The 18882-nt window shown below is 31.9% G+C and overlaps 1 protein-coding gene across 1 annotated transcript in view; it reads left to right on the top strand.

The window, feature by feature from the left end:
- The first annotated feature begins 228 nt into the window (after nucleotides 1-228).
- Nucleotides 229-18882, top strand: part of LOC139527689 (G protein-coupled receptor kinase 3-like) — a 116063-nt gene continuing 97409 nt past the window's right edge. The window contains exons 1-3 of the mRNA XM_071323291.1: nucleotides 229-633; nucleotides 762-838; nucleotides 8492-8565. Coding sequence (XP_071179392.1) covers nucleotides 521-633; nucleotides 762-838; nucleotides 8492-8565 — 264 coding nt within the window. The 5' untranslated portion in view covers nucleotides 229-520. The remainder of the gene's footprint in view (nucleotides 634-761; nucleotides 839-8491; nucleotides 8566-18882) is intronic.

The raw sequence follows: 18882 nt of genomic DNA, 5'->3' as shown, positions 1-18882 counted from the left end.
CGTAGTATATCAAAGTATAACAAAATTTCCTCACTCGGATCACAAAGGCAACTTGAACCAGTTCTAGAAAATTATTTTCTCATCATATTGTAGTTTTTATTGACAAATCGTTATTATTGACGTAAATCTCAAGATTTAATCATTAACGAAAGTGTTGTATTTGTTTAGATTTTCTAAAGTTTTTAATAATCGATCAACAAAGGAAAATCGAATAGGTCGGTTCCGCATCTGGCCAATAGCACGCCCCGACCTCTTTTCCCAGTCGCCTTTGCAAGCTCCTCATTTACTGATTAATACATTTACATATGTACATATTTGAATTATCTTAAGCAAAGCAATATAGATGAAGGATTATATGGTTAAAATATTATTTAATATTCGAGGGAATATATGTGTTAATAAAATGTAGGCCAAAAAGAATGGAGTACCAGTAAGGAAGGATAAAAATTCATTACACACTTGGTGTAAAATCGATCTTCGGGATAGATCGCACAGTTTTGTGATCTATATTTTTGTAAAAATGGCCGACTTGGAGGCTGTGCTGGCTGATGTCAGCTATCTCATGGCGATGGAGAAGTCTAAATCAACTCCAGCCGCCAGAGCAAGCAAGAAAATCATCCTTCCTGATCCAAGGTACGTAGCGGAGCAAACGGGCACCTGCTCGGGTTCTGTTAAAACCCAGTTTGACACCATGTAATTTATCGTCTGCTTTGTTGATGTTAAAATGATATGATAATATTTATTGTCTTAATATTTTTCAGTGTGAAGAGTGTTATGAATAAACATTTGACGAAAATGGGTGAAATAAAGTTTGACAAAATATTTGGACAAAAATTAGGTGAGTTACAAGTGTGTTTGCGGAAGTGATGCGGCGGCTGCGCGCAACATCAGATACATCTACATAACATAATCTTTCTTCTGATTATCCATCAATACACTGATAATGTGTACACAAGTCCAGATAATTATAATTGTCAGTGTAATAGGATTATAACTGAATGCATCAGTAATTACAACTCAATTATGAATCAACAAATTAATAGTGCAATAAACAATATTCTGATATAACTGTTTCAACAAATATTTATATATATATTTAAATTGTAATTTAGAAATTAAGATTAATATTGATCTGACTAAATATTTCCATCTGAGAGTTATAAACACTTGTTAAAATACAAAATGAAAGTAATATATTTACTTTGAAATAATGGATGTTTTATGCAATTAACAGATATCATCAGAAGATATTTATTCAATTATCATAAGATATTCTTATATTATTTTTATGATCTCATGATATAAATGTAGGCGGCTAAGGCCTATACATGTATTCATGATTTACATGTACAAATATAAACAATAACATTAATGAAATCATAATGAGGAATTAATCGCACAATATTTAAAAAAAAAATCAACTGGATTTAGTTTTCCCAGAATAGACTTTCCTAGACAGATGTGAAAAACTTCTATAGGATGTCAGAACTTGTCCTTTTATATGCTGGAATTCAGGATTTACACTTATCAGGACTTGGGGGGGGGGGGGGGGGGGGGAAGTTTTCCTAGAATAGACTTTTCTAGACAGGTGTGAAAAACTTCTATAGGATGTCAGAACTTGTCCTTTTATATGCTGGAATTCAGGATTTACACTTATCAGGACTTGGGGGAAAGTTTTCCTAGAATAGAATGCTTTATTTCATTTGTATTTTGGGGGTATTCGGTATATCAGTGTTAATTTTTCTGGGAATACGGGTTGTCGCCCCCTTTGACACCCGCCCCATCTTCCTACATATTTTAGGAATATTTTCTGTAAAATTATAAAATATAATTAATACATTGTAATATGGAAGAGTGACTAATACATACAATGTACAGTTGTACCACATGTACATGTACGTACAATCACTTCTTGAAAGGCTTGTAGTCACTACATGTACATGTATACACATAGGTTCTTTCATCTCCCTCTTTTTTTTTTTTATACTGAACAAATGTAAATAGGCATAAAGACTGGAACTTCATGACCAATGCTTTTATCTACATGTAAATATTTTTTTCTAATTAGGAATTTGATAAACTTGTAGTGTTGGCTCAGCTGTACACATATCTTCTATTAGGTCGCACACATATAAAGGAGAGTATTTGTTTCCATGGCTTCATATGATTAAACCAAAATTGCTAATCTTAAGTTTTTACCATAACACTTTTCTTCAACATATATATACATGTAGAATGACCAATAATCTTGATAATATTGAAATCAATATATTCTAGGTTGTGACACATATTTTTTATCCTATGAACTAAGTGTCTGACCATTTATTTCTGTTGCAAAAAAGTTTAAATGCAATTATTTTGTTTTGCCTCATTGATTTATTTTCTTTCTTTAATTTTGGTATTCTAAGAAATAAAAAGAACTAAATTGAGGTTTTAGGTCACACAATAAATTTGAGAGTACTTATAGGACAGCTTAAGTCTTAACATAGTAGCAACTTTTATTTAAACTAAAACACTAGTCACTTAAGTTGCATGTACATGTACAAATGTACTTTTGTCTTTTATCACTTTTGACATACCTTGTACATTTTAAAAGCCAAATTAAATTGAAAATAGATTTTGCCATTTAAAAGAATAAATGGAAGCATCCTAAAAATCTTGTTAATTATTTAAGAAATCAGTTTGAAATTTTTCTCTTTAACAATCAGGGAAAATACTGAAAAAGTTATTGTTTTGATATTTCTTAACAAACTATTTCAATGATTCATAAATATTTGCCATAAGTAGGCTTGCATTGTTGTTTTTTTCTTTTTTTGTCATGTCACTGTCAGTTTGTTTTCAATGGGGTCTCATTGGGGGGTTCAGTTCCCAGATCCTGCTTACTGTTTTGTCAGATTCCCGTATCCCGCTTACACTATGAACGTAAGCAATTCTCATTTTCTTGTCATTTCCCGGGTCCCGCTAGACCTCATTTCCCGGGTGCCGGGACAATAATTTGATTTTCACGTGTCACGCTTACAAAATCAAATAAAAGAAGAACGGAAATGGGGAATATATCATAGAGACAATTACCCTACCATAGAGCAAATGTGTGTATATATATACAACTCATCTAAACATCAACCCAACAATGTTAGATCTGTAAATTTGCTTTCGCAAATTTTTTGTTCTTCCCTCGTCGGGATTCAAACTCATGCTTCTGAGATATCATGACACCAAATCGCTTGCACTGTATCCAACACGCTAGACCACTCAACCACATTGGCTTCACTATATGTGCTTGATATAAAAAAAGAAGATGTAGTATGATTGCCAATGAGACAACTCTCCACAAGAGACTCTAGTTTACTATTAGGCATTTAAAACTCCAACGTAAAATTGATGCATGATGGAATTTAATTATCCAATAATTTCTATATATACGACTTAAGAAAACTATTTATGGACAATATTAAAAGCTGTTCACAGAATTTTATTGTTAGTTGTCATGGAGATAGTTATGTCAAAGATTTATTGGAAATATTTTCAGAACTTTATGGAACTTTTATGTATAGTTAGTTTCCTCATACATTGTATACATAGTAAAATAGTACTAAAATTAAGTGAACCACCATTGCCATTAGCAAACTAAAATAATGTCTGACTGTATATACAATATAAGTAAATACCTGACTATATGTACAATATAAGTAAATACCTGACTATATGTACAATATAAGTAAATACCTGACTGTATATACAATATAAGTAAATACCTGACTGTATATACAATATAAGTAAATACCTGACTGTATGTACAATATAAGTAAATACCTGACTGTATGTACAATATAAGTAAATACCTGACTGTATGTACAATATAAGTAAATACCTATAACTGTATGTACAATATAAGTAAATACCTGGCTGTATGTACAATATAAGTAAATACCTGACTGTGTATACAATATAAGTAAATACCTGACTATATGTACAATATAAGTAAATACCTGACTGTGTATACAATATAAGTAAATACCTGACTATAGGTACAATATAAGTAAATGCCTGACTATAGGTACAATATAAGTAAATGCCTGACTGTATGTACAATATAAGTAAATCCCTGACTATATGTACAATATAAGTAAATCCCTGACTATATGTACAATATAAGTAAATACCTGACTATATGTACAATATAAGTAAATACCTGACTATATGTACAATATAAGTAAATACCTGACAAAATGTACAATAGAAGTAAATACCTGACTGTATATACAATATAAGTAAATACCTGACTGTATATACAATATAAGTAAATACCTGACTGTATGTACAATATAAGTAAATACCTGACTATATGTACAATTTAAGTAAATACCTGACTGTATGTACAATATAAGTAAATACCTGACTGTATGTACAATATAAGTAAATACCTGACTATATGTACAATTTAAGTAAATACCTGACTGTATGTACAATATAAGTAAATACCTGACTGTATGTACAATATAAGTAAATACCTGACTATATACAATATAAGTAAATCCCTGACTATATGTACAATATAAGTAAATACCTGACTATATGTACAATATAAGTAAATACCTGACTATATACAATATAAGTAAATACCTGACTATATGTACAATATAAGTAAATACCTGACTATATGTACAATATAAGTAAATACCTGACTATATGTACAAGTAAATGCCTGACTATAGGTACAATATAAGTAAATGCCTGACTGTATGTACAATATAAGTAAATCCCTGACTATATGTACAATATAAGTAAATCCCTGACTATATGTACAATATAAGTAAATACCTGACTATATGTACAATATAAGTAAATACCTGACTATATGTACAATATAAGTAAATACCTGACAAAATGTACAATAGAAGTAAATACCTGACTATATGTACAATATAAGTAAATGCCTGACTATATGTACAATATAAGTAAGTACCTGACTATGAGGTATCCTTTCATACACACAGTATTTGGTAGAAAAAAGAATAATTTTATTATTTGTACCCAGCTCAGACAAAGAAGCATGACAGTAATAAACTTAAAACAAATAAGGTAACATATTCAATGCAATAAAAAAGTAACATGCTCAGTGCGGACACAACACAAACAAAGTAACATGATCTGTGCACAAAATATAGGTAATATGCTCAATGCACTCATCAGACAATGTAACATGCTCAATGCACATGTCAAAGTAATATGATCAATGTACAACATATCAAAATTAGAATAACATGCACAATGCAAACCAAAACACATACTGTTAACATGGTAAATGCACTAGTCAAACAAAGTAACATGTTCAATGCACACATCAAACAAAGTAACATGCTCAATGCACACATCAAACAAAGTTACATGCTCAATGCACACATCAAACAAAGTAACATGCTCAATACACACATCAAACAAAGTAACATGCTCAATGCACACATCAAACAAAGTAACATGCTCAATACACACATCAAACAAAGTAACATGTTCAATGCACACATCAAACAAAGTAACATGCTCAATGCACACATCAAACAAAGTAACATGCTCAATGCACACATCAAACAAAGTAACATGCTCAATACACACATCAAACAAAGTAACATGTTCAATGCACACATCAAACAAAGTAACATGCTCAATGCACACATCAAACAAAGTAACATGTTCAATGCACACATCAAACAAAGTAACATGCTCAATACACACATCAAACAAAGTAACATGCTCAATACACACATCAAACAAAGTAACATGTTCAATGCACACATCAAACAAAGTAACATGCTCAATGCACACATCAAACAAAGTAACATGCTCAATGCACACATCAAACAAAGTAACATGCTCAATGCACACATCAAACAAAGTTACATGCCCAGTTCACACCACAAACAAAGTACATGTAACATGCTCAATGCACACATCAAACAAAGTAATATGCTCAATGCACACATCAAACAAAGTTACATGCTGCTTGCTCACATCAAACAAAGTTACATGCTTAATGCACACATCAAACAAAGTTACATGTTCAATGCACACATCTAACAAAGTTACAAGCTCAATGCACACATCAAACAAAGTTACATGTTCAATGCACACATCAAAGTTACATGCTCAATGCACACATCAAACAAAGTTACATGTTCAATGCACACATCAAACAAAGTTACATGTTCAATGCACACATCTAACAAAGTTACATGTTCAATGCACACATCAAACAAAGTAACATGTTCAATGCACACATCAAACAAAGTAACATGTTCAATGCACACATCAAACAAAGTTACATGTTCAATGCACACATCTAACAAAGTTACATGTTCAATGCACACATCAAACAAAGTTACATGTTCAATGCACACATCAAACAAAGTTACATGTTCAATGCACACATCTAACAAAGTTACAAGCTCAATGCACACATCAAACAAAGTAACATGCTCAATGCACACATAAAATAAAGTAACATGCTCAATGCACACTTCAAACAAAGTTACATGCTGCTTGCACACATAAAGCAAAGCTACATGCTCAATGCACACATCAAGCAAAGTTACATGCTCAATGCACACATCTAACAAAGTTACATGTTCAATGCACACATCAAATAAAGTTACATGCTCAATGCACATATCAAACAAAGTTACATGTTCAATGCACACATCAAACAAAGTTACATGCTCAATGCACACATCAAACAAAGTAACATGCTCAATGCATACCACAAACAAAGTTACATGCTCAATGCACACATCAAACAAAGTTACATGCCCAGTTCACACCACAAACAAAGTAACATGCTCAATGCACACCTCAAACAAAGTTACATGCTGCTTGCTCACATCAAACAAAGTTACATTCTCAATGCACACATCAAACAAAGTTACATGATTAATGCACACATCTAACAAAGTTACATGTTCAATGCACACATCAAAGTTACATGTTCAATGCACACATCAAAGTTACATCCTCAATGCACACATCAAACAAAGTTACATGCTCAATGCACACATCAAACAAAGTTACATGTTCAATGCACACATCTAACAAAGTTACATGCTCAATGCACACAATAAACAAAGTAACATGCTCAATACACACATCAAACAAAGTAACATGCTCAATACACACATCAAACAAAGTAACATGCTCAATACACACATCTAACAAAGTTACATGTTCAATGCACACATCTAACAAAGTTACATGTTCAATGCACACATCTAACAAAGTTACATGTTCAATACACACATCTAACAAAGTTACATGTTCAATACACACATCTAACAAAGTAACATGCTCAATGCACACATCAAACAAAGTAACATGCTCAATGCACACATCAAACAAAGTAACATGCTCAATACATACCACAAACAAAGTAACCTACTCAATACACACCTCAAACAAAGAAACATGCCCAATGCACACCTCAAACAAAGTACCATATGCATGCTCAATGCACACCTCAAACAAAGTACCATATGCTCAAAATGCTTAATACACAACATAACATAAATACAATAAAATGTGCAATGCTCACCTAAGGCTACACTCAAGACAGAGTAACATACACAGAACGCAACACACCACAAACAAATTTGCTCAATACACGCAAGAAATAACATGCTCAGTGCACAATGAGACAAACAAAGTAATGTGCACAATGGACAATTATAACACAAAGTTACTTGATCAGTGCAGAACACAGCCATAGTAACTTGTGCTATACACACCCTAGACAAACAAAGTTGTGCAATCCACAACATAACAAAGAAAATGACATGATCAATGCACAACACATACAAAGTAATCTGTTCAATGCACACCACAAATAAAGTAATCTGTTCAATGCACACCACAAATAAAGCAGCATGTTCAGAGCACAACAAAGTAACTTGCTGAATGGACAACATACAGAGTAATTTGACCAGTGCACAACATAGCCAAAGTAACACATGCAAAAAACACCATAGTCTTAGCTATAGTAACATGTGCAAGACACACCACAGACAAAGTACAAATGTAACATGTGCAATACACAACACAGGCAAAGTAAAATACAACACAGAGTTGCTTGTTCAGTAATTAACACAGACAAAATAACATGTTTCTTGCACAAAAAAGAAAACATATGCATGCTCAACAAATAACACTGTCAAAGAAACATCAAATGCACACCACAGATGAAGAGCATGTTATTAATGAGTTTTCTCCTAATAAATTTAAAAACCCATTAATTGAATGTATGGATAAAATATATTCTTTCAATGTAGAGTAAAGGAGAAATTCTTAAAAACAGAAACAATTTTTTTTGGTGAAAAACCTTTTACATATATGTCACATCACCAAAATCTGTTAGAATGCATTTTCATTGAAGTTTAAATTTGAACTTTCAAAGTATATTTGTTGAAGTCATAAAATAGTATATCATATAATATTTGTATTTTTTCAGGATTTTTATTATTTAAGGAATATTGTGAACAAATCTGTGATGAATCTGTCCCTCAGTTAAAGTTTTATGAAGAGGTAAGTACTTCTTTGAAGACTATATACATAACTTTGGACAGTTAGTTATGAAGTCTTTATCACTCTGTGTGTCTAAGAATTTGCTTGCACTAGTTTTGAAAATACAAAGTTTTGTTTCAGATAAACTAGAAACATGGTTACTGATTATGAGGATAGTCTTTAAACCATGCTGTTGTAAAATTAGTCTCTAATCTATGGTGTTGAAGAAATAGTTTATAACACATGCTGATGCATATATAGTCTCTTAACCATGATGTTAACCTTCATTCGACCAAACAGTTGTATCTTATTTATGTTATAAAAGATAATTAGGGCCCCGCCGTCGCCCTATAGTGATCAGTCTGTCCGTCCGTCCGTAACACTTTGTGTTCGCTCCATATCTAGAGAATCATTATGATTTCATACTTTATACTTTACATGTTTATTAACCACCACCAGAGGGCGTGTCATAATGTATGTACAACTTCCTAGATCAAAGGTCAAGGTAAAAAAACTTTGGTTTCAGTTGACAACCCTGTGTCCTGTGGTGAAGATCGTGTCCGCTCTATATCTTGAGAACCGTTATGATTTCAAAGTTTATACTTGACATGTATATGAAACAACACTAGAGGGTGTGTCATAATTTATGAACAACTGCCTAGGGCAAAGTTAAAGGTCAAAAACTTTGGTTTCAGTTGACAACCCCATGTCCTATGGTAAAGATTGTGTCCGTTCTATATCTTGAGAACCGTTATCATTTTAAAGTTTATACCTGAAATGTATATAAACCAATATCAGAGGGTATGTCATAATTTATGTACAACTTCCTAGGTCAAAGGTCAAGGTCAAAAACTTTGGTTTCAGTTGACAACCCCATGTCCTATGGTAAAGATCGTGTCCGCTCTATATCTTGAGAACCGTTATCATTTCAAAGTTTATACTTGACATGTATATAAACCAACACCAAAGGGTGTGTCATAATTTATGTGCAACTTCCTAGGTCAAAGGTCAAGGTAAAAAAACTTTGATTTCAGTTGACAAACCCATGTCCTATGGTAAAGATACAATTTTTTAATGCACATTATTCACAGCGGGGCCAACCTCAATGATATCTAGTTGAAACCTAGTTGATATATGAAATAAGAGACAATCTGAATGAAAATATAGAAATAAAACATTTGTTGGTCATAAAAAAAATTTGGTAAAATCAGTAAATCCAAATTTATTTCCATCTCATCAAGTTCTTATCCTATCAGTAAATGTCATCTCAAAAACTTGTTACTTTATATAAGGTACCTATATGTATTTTATTTTGACTTTTGTGATCCATTTCTGTTTTCAATTGTACATTAACTTTTAAAATCGGAGCTGTAATCCAGTTTAGCATTTCTTAGTGCTGATGTCCCACTCAGATGGAACAGAGATAGGGTGATTGAGATGGTTAGATAATACACCCACAACCATTTTAAATACCATGGTAAATGTCATATAACTCTGGGGGAAAGGTAGAAATGGATTTCATATATTTTTTAACCCAGTATATGATATAAATCTCCATTTGCTCTATACTTGTCTCTGTAATACGCTGGAGACCGAATCTTTGGAAAGCTAGATATATAAGATGTTAAAAGACTACAGAGGGATGGGGTGATATTTAACAACCTAAATACTCTCATGGGTAGTTTAGGTTGGTAAACATCGGAGTAGTAAATTTTAGAAAGCTCAATAGTGAAATGACTAAAACAGAACAGTCAAAACATTTTCAGTTCATGTACAAATTTGCCTAAGGGAGTCTAGCATGATTACATAATTTATCAGACTAGAAACTTATAGATGTTGTGTATAGTTCTTTGGGTGCAAAAGAGTGTTGGTACCTTTTTTATGCCCCACCTACGATAGTAGAGGGGCATTATGTTTTCTGGTCTGTGCGTCCGTTCATCCGTCTGTCTGTCTGTTCGTTTGTCTGTCTGTCCGTTCGTTCGTCCGTCTGTTCGTCCGTCTGTCCCACTTCAGGTTAAAGTTTTTGGTCAAGGTAGTTTTTGATGAAGTTGAAGTCCAATCAACTTGAAACTTAGTACACATGTTCCTTATGATATGATCTTTCTAATTTTAAAGCCAAATTAAACTTTTGACCCCAATTTCACGGTCCACTGAACATAGAAAATGATAGTGCATGTTTCAGGTTAAAGTTTTTGGTCAAGGTAGTTTTTGATGAAGTTGAAGTCCAATCAACTTGAAACTTAGTACACATGTTCCCTATGATATTATCTTTTTAATTTTAATGCCTAATTATATTTTTTATCCAATTTCACGGTCCATTGAACATGGAAAATGATAGTGCGAGTGGGGCATTCATGTACTTTGGACACATTCTTGTTTTCCAATATTTTTTTTCTTTTACATTTGATGTGTCTAAATAAAATTCAAGTATTTTTTAGTCAGATTGTATGATTTGTATTCAAGATTAAGGATATTAACCTTGAGACAAGCTTTGGTTATTGGGTTGTTTTCTGCTTTTTATCCCACATCTCATTTGATATACATTTGAGTATGCTGAAGATTTCTTTTAAAATGCCTTTAAAACTTTAAATTTTCTATAGTAAATTTAAATATCCGAATTATTTGTTCATTTTTGTCTTAATGGCACTTTTCTTCATTTGCATGATAACATTTTAATCTGATATTTTAAAGGGAAAAGATAACCGTTTAAATGAATACAATTGACTGCATTCTTTTGGTCAAACTTAAAGAAGGACACAATACAAAAACACATTTTTTTGTCAATTTAAGAATCTTCTTTTTCAAAATAACCACAAACAAAACATATGTGATAAAGGGCTGCTAAGAGTACAAAAACCTATATTGTATTAAAGCCACAATCTGAGGCCGTTATTTGGTTGTTATTGAGCTATTTGCCTAACAATTTGGTTAAAAATTACAAAAAGGAAAGCGTCTGATTTTACTATTTGTTATTTTTGTGAAAACCTCTAGTATAAAACAAGAAAGTAGCTAGAAATTATTTTTGTTTTATCTAAAAAAAAATTCTTTTAAGTTTTTCTAAGACGTTGATTCTTATTTATTGGCATGTAAATCTGAAGTTGACAGGATGTAGCCTTTATTTTACTGGTCACTTTCAGAACATGTTTATGGCACTTATAATTAAGAAATAATTCATGGGGGCTTGAATATATCGTGATTTTACCACGGGTTGGCCCTTTATGACAAATATTTTACCCCTGAGCGATAGCGAGGGGTAAAATATCGTCATAAAGGGACAACCCGTGGTAAAATCTAGATATATTCAAGCCCCCATGAATTATTTCGATTCTGATAGGACACATACGGCAATTCTTTTGGATCGAAGCGCTCTAGGTGTAGGCAAATATTTGCCGTTCCCATAAATAAACGCACTAATAAACTAGCGTAAAAGAACGGAGCAAACTGCATTAGTGACATGCTTAAACTATTTAAAATAATGTATTTAGACAGTTTTGGATGAATTTGAATGATAATTTATTTATATGTCTTATATGATGTACAATAAAGGGCTTTTGCCACATTTTAGCATCATTTGTGTATGTTTCCTTGTGATGATTTTCGGATTCACAAGCGTGTATTTTCCCGTAAAATGCTTACATTCTAACGTCATTGTTCTATGACGTCGGGTATCTCATTCATAAAAAAGCATATGACGTGGAAGTACAATCGGAACAGCACTGGCAATATATTCATATTTTACCACGGGTGTGTACTCAAATAGTTTGAAGGACGTCATGTTAGAATAAAAGTTTTAAATTGCAAGCTTTAGAAAATCTAGTTTAAAGCTTGTATATGCTTGATAATGACTAACACTTTGTAACTTTAGGCTTCATAAATGTACATGTATATAAAGTTGGGTTCAATTTATCTCCTGTTCTCAAAAAAGTATCCCCACCCTCTTTTTGTCTGGATAAAAATAGTATTCAAGTGGCATACAACTTTGAACATATGAAAGCATTGATGGAACTTTGTTATAATGACCCAGGAGCCTGCAACTTATTAATCATCAAATGGCTCATGAAATAGTAGGTTTGATACCACTCAACCTGAACAATCTCTTCTTATTGTGATGTTGGGCAGGTGAAAATAATTCTACTTTCATCTTGATAATCCCTCTAATCACTGGAATTCTGTTACATTCTTTGTGTTGTTTTGTAGGAGTATTGAATTTTATATTGTTAGTAGAGCAAATTAACATGATTAAGCATGTTAAATAGGAAAACAGGAAAAAATCATAAAAAGTGCATGGAGGTTTAAATGCAGAATTTTGTAATTGAGCATTAATAATTGGGTTTGTCCATTGATAGAGTAAAACAAAAACAATAGGTTCTGTCTTGTTTATGTATTCTTGTACTTTTCTTGTAAAATTTCAGTGGGTCTTTAAGGTCTGTTTTGATTACATCTACTTCTTTTCCCATATTCTTCTACAAATGTATTAAAAGGGGTCAAAATTGCATTATGTACAAGTTTCATTCAGTTTCAATTTGTACTGCTAACTGCTCACCCAAAACCCCTTTCAGAAATTTCTTGGAGGGATATACATATAACATGTATAAGCTGTTCAATAATTATATATAGATCCACTATTTAGGACTTTGTAGGTACTGACTTGATTATATCAACTTCCCTTTGAAACTGAAAGATAAGTAACAATGAAATAATTAACATATGATTGAGATGAAGAATGTTATCAGCAGGTTAAAGATTATAATAAGGTACATATATATATATATATATATTTAAATCCTTTACTGAGGCCTCAGAGCTCTACCTCAGAATTATGTGTAGGAGGAATACTAATAATACATTATCACATTTTTAAATGTCAAATTGATAATAGGTTTCAACAGATGGTGTATTATATGTATTACATTGTAACCCTTGTTGATATGTTAAATCACAAAGTCTATACAATTTTATTAAGTTTCATTTAAAGAAATTTACATTATGAGCTACTTAATGATTTATTTTTACATTGTGTTTGATATTATTTTATATTTACAAGATGTTTTTGCAAATTCATAACAAATACGTTTTTGTACATTTCCTGTTTTTGTTTTTGTGACGTTTTTTTTCTTCGAATTGTTACTTGTACATATGTATACATACATGTACATTGTGTTTGTTTTTAAAATGTACATGTACTAAGAGTGGTAATCGACTACCTCTTGTATGCTGCCTCAAAATTCTCCAATCTTTTTTCCATGGTTGTCTTTGAAAAAAATCTGCTGGTCCTCACTGTTATTTTTATTGCAAAATTTCAAAATTATATCAGGCCTTTGCAATTTATTGGAAGTCAAAATTAAACCATACGTAGTCTTGAAGTTTTGAGATTTTTTTTTTATAGAAATGGCTAACATATTTTGCTGCTTAAAAAAAGCTCATTGACTGAAATTGGAATGGACATGTTTTAGGTCCATTTTACCAAATTTTAGCTCATAAAGGTTTTTACGTATTTAGATATCCCCTGCTGTCATTCATTTTGTGTGCATGTCAAGCAGCTTTTAAAAAATGTAATAGGAGTTGGTAAATATCTCTGTGTTCATTCAAGGACAACTGTAACCAAAGAGCAAGTTCATGACGAGATCTCAGTAAAATAATACAGACCAATTACCATCGTCCTTAATACTAATAGCTGTTGTAGGCGTTATATTGTTTTCTCATTTAGTTTCTGTATAACAGGTACATGTATTTGCATATTGTCAAAGTGGCATACTGTTTAGAAACCATTCTGAGTCAGTAGTCTATATCCGTGATATTCAGTTCTATTCATTAATAGTAGATTTTGTGTGGGATTGATAAAATTGTAGTTTGCTCTACTAAATGGATAGATTGGTTGCTGTTTGCTTCCAACATATGATAGATTATGTACATTGGTCTTCATTGACCGAATTTAAATGTATATACACAGTTATTTAAAGGAAAAGAACAATTTAAGAAAAAAAGAGTTTGTTAGTCAAAAAAGGATGGATCATAACTATTTTAATTTAGTACAGTCAGATATGTTTGCCTGATATTGGACCTTGTTGAAGGAGTTGAACGTTACGATTTCTGCACATGCCAAGTGTCAAAAGAGCTTATAATGGCGTTTAACACCAAACACCAATACATGTAGTAGACAGCAACCTTTGAACCTGTATCTGTTGAGATATTGGGTATTAGTCAATAAAACAGCAACCCCATGACTAAAAGACTTCAGATTGAAACAAATAGTCTTCAACGTTAGACAACTGCATATTATCCATGTAATATGCCAATCTCAATATAGTCCTGTGCTGTAAAAGTGGAAAAATAAATCCATCAGTATCTATCAACGATCTCTGATGAGTAAGTTGCTGCAAAGGTTGAGCTGTCTGCCGTCTGATCAGATAATTTAAAATAAAAACATCTAGCCATCTACATTGTATAGATACAGATGGCAGTGATTTTGCTAGCGCTCGTCACTTTCGTAATTTACAAAATGGTTTTTCGAAATGACGAAAGTATTTCAAATCAATTTTGTCACTTATAAATTTTAAAAGTGTAAAAATATTTTCAGATGCTCTCTATAGAAGGTTCTACTTCAGGACAGAAAAAATCCATGAAGCTTAATAATTATTTACATTTTTGTAAAAGCAACTTTAAATCTTCATACATCAGCTAAATTAAGGTTTCTAAGCAACACAAATCAAAGACCTAAGCCATACACGATACTGACTACAACATGTGTTGTATTTCTACCAATACTTAGATGCCCATCTATTTTACATCACCACGAACACATCTGAACTTTTACCAAGATAAATATTTATTCATAGCCAAGTCCGATAAGGAAATGGCTGTATAATTGACACACGAGTACAAACTAAAGCTCTCTTTTTATGCAAATAGAAACTAATCTCAAAATGATGCTGTATTTGGTCATTAAATAGACATTCTATAGGCAGGCACTTGCTTTTCTTTTCCCCACAGAAGATCCATATTTACATAAAAGATATGGCAGTAACGCAATCACTGGCAGCCTCTCTGAATCACTGCACTCTGCTGCAACGGAAAAATCAATTCCCGATGCATAAAATTGTCAGAGAATAATTCTGTTTTTATCCAAATTTGTACAGACAGTGAAGAAAATGGATTTTACAAACAATGCTAGTGATTGCTATCTTAATAATCGATTCAATACGTATCTTATTACCGTAATAAAACACTAGATTTTTTTGTCTGGTTTTGCAGTTAGTGGATTTGACTTTTATGACTATTTTGTGTTTTCAGAACATCCATTCCTTGCCAAAACCTCACTTACACCTGTAATGTTGCAGTTTAATGCAGTGTTATTTTTCACATATTTGAAATATTTGTTACAGAAAGAATGAAACAATTAATATCAATCAAACACAATTATTTGTATCTGCTAGTTTAAAATGTTTGTTCGATTGTAATTTGAATAGAGGCATGTGTTTAGATCTGGGTACATGTATTTGCAGTATTTTCTACTTGTACAATGTACATATCTTTCATAACTACAAGCCTTGTGCAGTCTGTTAAAAAAATATTTACTACCTACTTTAAAACTAAGACTGGGCTATTTAGAGCTTGCCTTCTGGATAGATACTCAGCTTCTATTGAAGATCATATGTTAGATGTTTTTCTTGGGGGCCTTTAATAATGCTATTTTCTTTATAAGATTGTTTTACAATTTTCTTTGGTATCTTACAATTCAATGCAAAAAAAAAAAAAAAAAAAAAAAAAAAAAGCACATGGTCACGAGTTTTTCAGGCTACTTATGAGGCTTTCTGTGGATGTGTTACTGATTGATACTTTAGTTTGGGAGAATATGATTTATTTGATAACAATCAGGGGCGGATCCAGCCATTTTAAAAAGGGGGGGTTCCTAACCCAGGACAAAGGGGGGTTCCAATTACATGTCCCCATTCAAATGCATTGATCGTCCAAAAAAAAGGGGGTGTTCCAACCCCCGGAACCCCCCTTCTGGATCCGCGCCTGACAAGTATTAGTTTTAATTTGCTTTAAAAACTTCTCCCTGTAAATTGATGCTACAATGTATGTGTCTTAATTGTTTTAATTTTGGATTTTTGTGTGTGCTAATGGCCCCATGTTGAAATTGTTGTACACATTCTTGACAGCAAAAATGCCATTTATTGACTAGGTTGATGAAAATATTTATACAAAGTTGTAAATGTGTTAATTGAAATTATCAAAAATAAATAATATTTGTGTTTACAAATATTTAGGCAAAGCTCCAAGAAAAAGTGCTTGACTGTTTGTATGTAGCATGTAGACTCTTGAAGGCCACATGGTTGGTTACCTGTAGTTGTTTACATCTTGTCCTTTAGAATTTGATTGATAGTCTATCTCATTAGCTTGATACCACATCTCTTGCCTTTTAAAGTCCTGAAAGAGAACATTTTAAATTGAGCACTGGAGTTAAATCTAATATGTACAGTACATGTACAAGATAGGATTTGCCTTTGTTATAAAAGAGTAAAAGAGGATTTGGGGGACAGCATTCTGACAACCCGAAATATTAAAAAAAACAGAGACATATAAATACATCTCTTTAGTATACATGTCTCTGAAAAAACCCACCTTAAATATAAAAAAAGATATAAAACTGACACTCATAGTGATACCATGACAAAAAATAAAAGACCGTTTTATTAAAACAATAGAATTAAGAAAAATATAGACTGATTCCGTCAGTTCTCATGTGGTCTGACAAAGATAACGCAAGTTAAAGAACATTTTGAGTTGAGATTTCCAAGATTTGACATCATATATGCTAGATTAATTGACAAAAATAGCGCTGTAAGCAACCACTGATGAAGTTCATAAATTGTAATTTTGTGAAGGCTCATTGATGTTTGACTGGATTATGCAGCAATTTTGTGAAACTTATCAGTCAACCTTTGATCAGACTACTACTTATATAAAAAAACAAATTTTCCTAAACTTGAGATTAACTTTAAGTGCAGTGTATTACCCGCAGTATCTAAATGCACATATTTTGGTATTATGCTACTTAAATAGATTTTCAGCCTTGTTTTTATAAACTCTAGTATCAAAATCTGTCTTTTTGGTGTTCATGAGTGGGATTTTCCTCCTTTGATGATAAATTATGGTTTGTCTAACAAAATTTATAATTGAAATTTTTATCAGGTTTTACTGGGCCAAATTAAAAAATGATACTTTTTTTACTACATGTAGGTTGATGTGTTTTCTTCCTTCATGCCAGTATTTATCATAGCCTTGATGTACATGTATATGTGTTAACTCTCATTATTGAAGAAACATGCATTTAACACAAGTTAATTGCTTTTGGAACTTTGGCTTCTTAGTGACCTTATACCTTTTATTGTTAGCCAACCAATATTCATGACTTTTGCGAGTAGATGCTTAATATATGTTTGTATATAGTCAGAAATAAGTTAAACTTTGATCTTTTATACATCAGGAAATAAGAAAGTCAGGGAAAATAAAAGTGGCCAAGTTGGTAAGAAAGGGATAAATGTTAAATAAAATATCTGCGTAAATAATTTGTTTTATAGTATTTTATATTTTATGTTTATATCAGAGCTTACATAATACTGTAACACTTCCACTTCTTGGACAGCTAGTCTGTAATTACTCTTACTTGTCTGGACTTGGGTGAAATTACATTAACGAAGACAATTGTATATTTTGTTATCTTCCGATTATTGATTTTAGTCTGCAATTGTTTAAAGTTAAAAGAAATTGTGCACTTGGTTAAAAGCACTTTTATTCATTTACTGTTATTAATGAAAGAAAATAGTAAAACATTGTTAATGCTAGAATCTGGTACCTTAATTCCAATTGGCTGCATTTGGCTATACTATATATATGAAAAGATCCTTTTTGGTTTGTCTGCTTTCAAAATTATATAAGATTTTTGTTTTTACATATATATATATATATTTTACCTTTGAGCTTGACTGCAGAGAAGACGTTAATTATCAAACTGTGTTTCTGGTGCAGTAAAATGGTACTGTTAATGTTATATTTGAAACATTATGAAAAATTGATCACAACTGTACAGTCCACCTGTTTGTTATAATTTTGGTCTACATGGTTAAAAGTTGGTCAATTTACATGAAGTGTACTTAAAAAAAATTGCCGCTCTCAAGGATTCTGACACCTAACATGACGAAAAATTTGTAAAATTTCAGCCTCAAACGTTTCCATTAGATGAAATTGTCTTATTCAGCATGTCCTTTAGGAATATTGCAGGCATTGGGTCTATAACCTGATATCTCAATTTTGCTGATGTTTCAATTTTCCCAG

Source organism: Mytilus edulis, chromosome 6 (genome assembly GCF_963676685.1).
Source record: "Mytilus edulis chromosome 6, xbMytEdul2.2, whole genome shotgun sequence".
Taxonomy (NCBI): domain Eukaryota; kingdom Metazoa; phylum Mollusca; class Bivalvia; order Mytilida; family Mytilidae; genus Mytilus; species Mytilus edulis.
The sequence above is the reverse complement of the archived record's forward strand: the minus strand, read 5'-3'. Positions and strand labels throughout refer to the sequence as shown.